The following is a 4,444-nucleotide window of genomic DNA, read 5'->3' as shown; positions in this document are numbered from 1 at the left end:
AATGTAACATGGTTTGCAGAAGGTGACAAAAATACTAGATTATTTTATATTCTAGTAAATGGTAGGAGAAAGAGATTACCAGTAAAAAGAATTCCGAATGCTAATGGTGATTGGTTAGAAGAAGCTTCAGACATGGCTAGGAAAGCAGAAAGTTTCTTCAAAAAACAGTTCTGACACGAGGAGGAATCTGCTGATTTTAGTTTACTGAGTCACATTCAGGCTATGGTAACTGAGGATGAAAATTTAACTTTGGTGGCTTTGCCTAATATAGAAGAAGTTAAAAGTACAGTGTTTGCAATGAATGATGACAGTATATGACGTCTTGATGGTTTTTCTAATGCTTTCTTCCAAATCTGTTGGAATATAGTAGGGACTGATGTGTTCAATATTGTTAAATCCTTTTATGAAAGTTTTACTCTTCCAAAGTCAGTTACACATACTAATCTGGTACTACTGCCTAAGAAGAATGATGTACAGACTTATGCTAATATGAGGCCTCTAAGCTTGAGTAACTTTATTAATAAAGTTATTTCAAGAGTTATGGATGGAAAACTGGAATCTGTACTGCCTAAGCTCATCTTTACAATCTAATAAGGTTTTGCGAAGGGAAGAAGCATAATTGAGAATGTTTTGCTTACTCAAGAAATTTTCACAGAGATTAGGAAAAGGGGCAGAGCTGATAATGTGATAATAAAGCTTGATGTGGCAAAGGCATATGATAGGATTTGCAGAAGATTTTGTTGACATGATCTGGAGACTGATTGCAAATAATTGGTATTCAGTAATGTTTAATGGTCAGCCATATGGTTTCTTTCACTCTACTAAGGGGGTTAAGCAGGGTGACCGTTTGTCATCATCAGTTTTTATACTTGCTGCTGAAATACTGTCAAGAGCTTTGAACAACCTATTTGAAGATCCTATGATTAGAGGCTATGGCTTGCCTAAGTGGAGTGCTGATTTAAATAACTTGGCATATGCAGATGATACTATTTTTTTTCATCTGTTGATAAGTACTCATTAGAATTGATTATGGGAGTGTTACACAGGTATGAGGTGCAATCAAGTTAGATGCTGAATAGATCAAAAAGCTGTTTTTATATGCACAGAAACTGTTCTAGCAGTTTAGCATTAGAAGTAGCTCAGCTTACTGGTTTTTCCAGAGATGACTTCCCATTCAAATACTTGGGATGTCTTATCTTCCATACAAGAAAGAAGAAGATGTGTTATAATGATTTGATCAAAAAAGTGAAGGACAAGTTGCAAAACTGGAAAGGAAAATTGATGTCATTCGGTGGTAAGCAATGCTCATAAAGAGTGTTCTTCAAAGCATGCCTATGTATTTACTTTCAGCAATGGTTCCCACAAAATACACTCCAAGAGCTGCATAGAATATTTGCTGGATTCTATTAGAGCATCATGGAGGAGAAGAGGAATGGGCATTGGACATCATGGCAAAATATGTGTTTTCCAAAAGAGGAAGGGGGCATGGGATTGAGGTCTCTTTTTGATATTTCAAAGGCCTTGTTTGCAAAGCTATTGTGGAGATTCAGAACTAGTTGCACGCTATGGTCCACAGTCATGTCAAACAAATATTGCAAGAAACATATTCCAACTCTGGTTAAATGCAAAGAAGGATCACAGTTGTGGAAAAGAATGCTAGAAGCTAGAGATGAAATGGAACAACACACTTGGTGGGAAACAAAAAATGGTTCATCTAGTCTATGGTTCGACAACTGGACTAGACTAGGACCATTGATCAAACTTTTACAAGTTGGTTATCAGGTCAATGAAGATTTAGAAGATGTGTATGCTGTGTTATCAGAAGGAAAATGGGATATTGATCTGTTGCACACAATAGTTCCTGAGGAAATTATAGATCACATAAGGTCTAAATTGATACTTCAGGAGGGGGAAAGACAATGTGACAAACCATGGTGGATGCTGACAAGTGCAGGGAAATTCACAGTAAGTAGTGCATGGGAGATTATTAGACAGAAAAAACAGCAGTAATGGTTCTATAGAAACATATGGATCAATGGCCTTCCTTTTAAGATAACTTTCTTTTTATGGAGTGTATGGCATAGAAAGTTACCTGTTGATTATGTTTTGGCTTCTATGAGGATTAGTCTGGCTTCAATATGCAGATGTTGCATGGTTCCTCAACAAGAAACTATGATTCATCTGTTTTTAACTGGGGAATTTGCAGCAGAGATTTGGCAGGTATTTGTAGCAGCAGTAGGAGTTAATGGTCCTTTTGTACAGATCAATCAAGCTGTCACTAAATGGTGGACAACAAAGTGCAACTCCAAGCTGAGGCCTTTTTATCAAGCAGCTCCATCCATCATTATGTGGCATTTGTGGAAAAGGAGAAATACAAAGAAATACTATTGTGCATGGGGGTTGGATATCTAGAAACCAAGTATTATATGGCATTAATCAGTAGCTGGTCTAACTTGCTAAACAACTTTATCCAGGCTTGACACTGCTAGAGAATTGGCCACAACTGGTGCAGGTTTTAGAAGTTCATCAGCCATATATTACTTGTACAACTGTGCAGTGGTTAGTTCCTCCAACAGGTTGGTTCAAGTGTACCACAGATGGGGCTTATATGAGCATTACTAGTCAGAGTTCTTTAGCTTTCTATATATGACATAGTGCAGGGAACTTAATGTTTACATGGGAAAGTAAAACAGCAGAAGCATCCTCTCTTGAGGCTGAGGCAAAGGCAATCTTAGAAGGAGTAATCTATTGTGCTAATAATCAGTTTGTTCCCCTTATTATAGAGAGAGACTCACTTCTCATGAGAAAGGTGTTAGAAGGGGAATGGAAAGTATGCATGGACATTAATAAGATTCAGGAATGGAGACAGAAAGGGCAAACTCAAATGGCTCATATGTTCAGAGAAGGCAACAAACTAGGAGATTATTTGGCTAACATGGTTGTTCATTTTGAAGGTTTTCTTCAATATCATTCTTATCAGGATCTTCCAGCTGAGGCAAAGACTATTGTTTTAAGTGACAAAATGCAGAAGCCAAGATTTAGATTCAAGACTTGGAAAACTAAGGAACCAGATTGAGCACATCATCAGATTGCATGATATTTCAGCATCATGCAACAATTTTGGAATGCAGCACAAGGAGAGTAGCATGAGTCTCATGCCTAATACTTAGTTACTAGGGAAGTTCTATTCAATGTGGGGTACTAACCTTTGGTTCATCCTATTGGAAAAATCTCCTTAGTAGCATTAGTTATTGGTGTGACACTGATGAATATTCAGTAGGCATTGTCGTAAACTAAGTTTAGCAGCAAAAGTAGAACCCGAATGACAGCTACAACATAGTTTCAACTTGAAGGATTCTTCATTTGGTTTTTTGATTCGATAAGCACCAGGTGAGATCTTTGAGGTGACTTGAAATGGAATCAATCCAAGGTTGGAGCAGAAGCAGCAACATGTTATTTTTTGCATTTTTTACTACTAATCATATTGTAGGCACTTCGGGCCAATTTTCTCTGTACAGATTATTTTGATTAATAAATTTCAACTAGTTTCATGTTGGTTGCTTTGATTAAAAAAAATAGCGTCAAATCCATAAGCTTTGGAATCATCATCATCTTCATTATCATCATGGAACGTACTTATCTTTAACATCATAAGAAACTCTAAGAATCATGAACTTCTAGCTTTTGGGAATAAGAATGTTATGGAAGACATATATATGTTCATAAGAAAGGAATCATGCCTTTAGGAAGAAAGGGACTAGCCTTAACATACCTTTCAGTCTCCTTAACCGCATAACGTTTATCCTTCCAAGCTCGTATATCTAAATATAAACCATTCATACTATTGTTAGGATCAATGTCATATGCTCATCTTAAGCCTTCAATTTAATTTCGTTTAGAATCTGTCGAAATTTGGGCATCATCTCCCCTGTTTATATGACTAGCCCGAAATCACAATCTAACAACCAACAACAAAAACAATAATACCAGCATAACAAAAATATTATCAACACCAATAGGCTCCATAAATCATCCCACACAATGTTTTTCAAATTTCCCAACTAACCATAAAAATATCCACAATACCATAATGAAAGAATTATATTCAATTTAATCTTAAATTAATCCAAAATCTCCCTTCAAATTCATTCCATAGTCATCATCTTCATTTTAATAATTTGAAACTTCTCTACTATGATTCTCTTATTTTATAGGACTTGCTAAACCGTCAAACCAACTTAATCATGAGAAATATGATGGAGAACATACCTTACACTAGAAGAACTTCACCCCACTCAACATCTTCAAAGACCAAATTTATCACAACATTAGGTAGAGACAAGAACAATCCTTCTCTATGACTTAGCTTGGGGTTTTGGAGTTTAATCCTCTTTTGTGATGGTATAGAATGTTTTAGAATGGTGGAGAGCCTTTAAGAATATTC

The 4,444-nt window shown here is 36.2% G+C and overlaps 1 protein-coding gene across 1 annotated transcript; it reads left to right on the top strand.

The window, feature by feature from the left end:
* The first annotated feature begins 222 nt into the window (after window positions 1–222).
* Window positions 223–3,076, top strand: LOC132630840 (uncharacterized). Its single transcript, XM_060346441.1, has 6 exons — window positions 223–310; window positions 723–970; window positions 1,411–2,006; window positions 2,145–2,389; window positions 2,475–2,576; window positions 2,661–3,076. The coding sequence occupies exons 1-6, from the start codon at window positions 223–225 to the stop codon at window positions 3,074–3,076; spliced, it is 1,695 nt and encodes a 564-aa protein (XP_060202424.1).
* Window positions 3,077–4,444: the final 1,368 nt, after the last annotated feature.

Source organism: Lycium barbarum, chromosome 3 (genome assembly GCF_019175385.1).
Source record: "Lycium barbarum isolate Lr01 chromosome 3, ASM1917538v2, whole genome shotgun sequence".
Classification (NCBI taxonomy): Eukaryota; Viridiplantae; Streptophyta; class Magnoliopsida; order Solanales; family Solanaceae; genus Lycium; species Lycium barbarum.
Note: the sequence above shows the minus strand (reverse complement) of the source record. Positions and strands in the feature narration are given on the sequence as shown.

Bases quoted from the DNA above. Each gene is read 5' to 3' on its own strand.
- LOC132630840 (XM_060346441.1), top strand. From the start codon at position 223: ATGGTAACTGAGGATGAAAATTTAACTTTGGTGGCTTTGCCTAATATA. The intron at 2,390-2,474 runs GTGCATGGGGGT...AACTTTATCCAG, and splicing joins AAATACAAAGAAATACTATT to GCTTGACACTGCTAGAGAAT. The intron at 2,577-2,660 runs GTTGGTTCAAGT...GACATAGTGCAG, and splicing joins GTGGTTAGTTCCTCCAACAG to GGAACTTAATGTTTACATGG.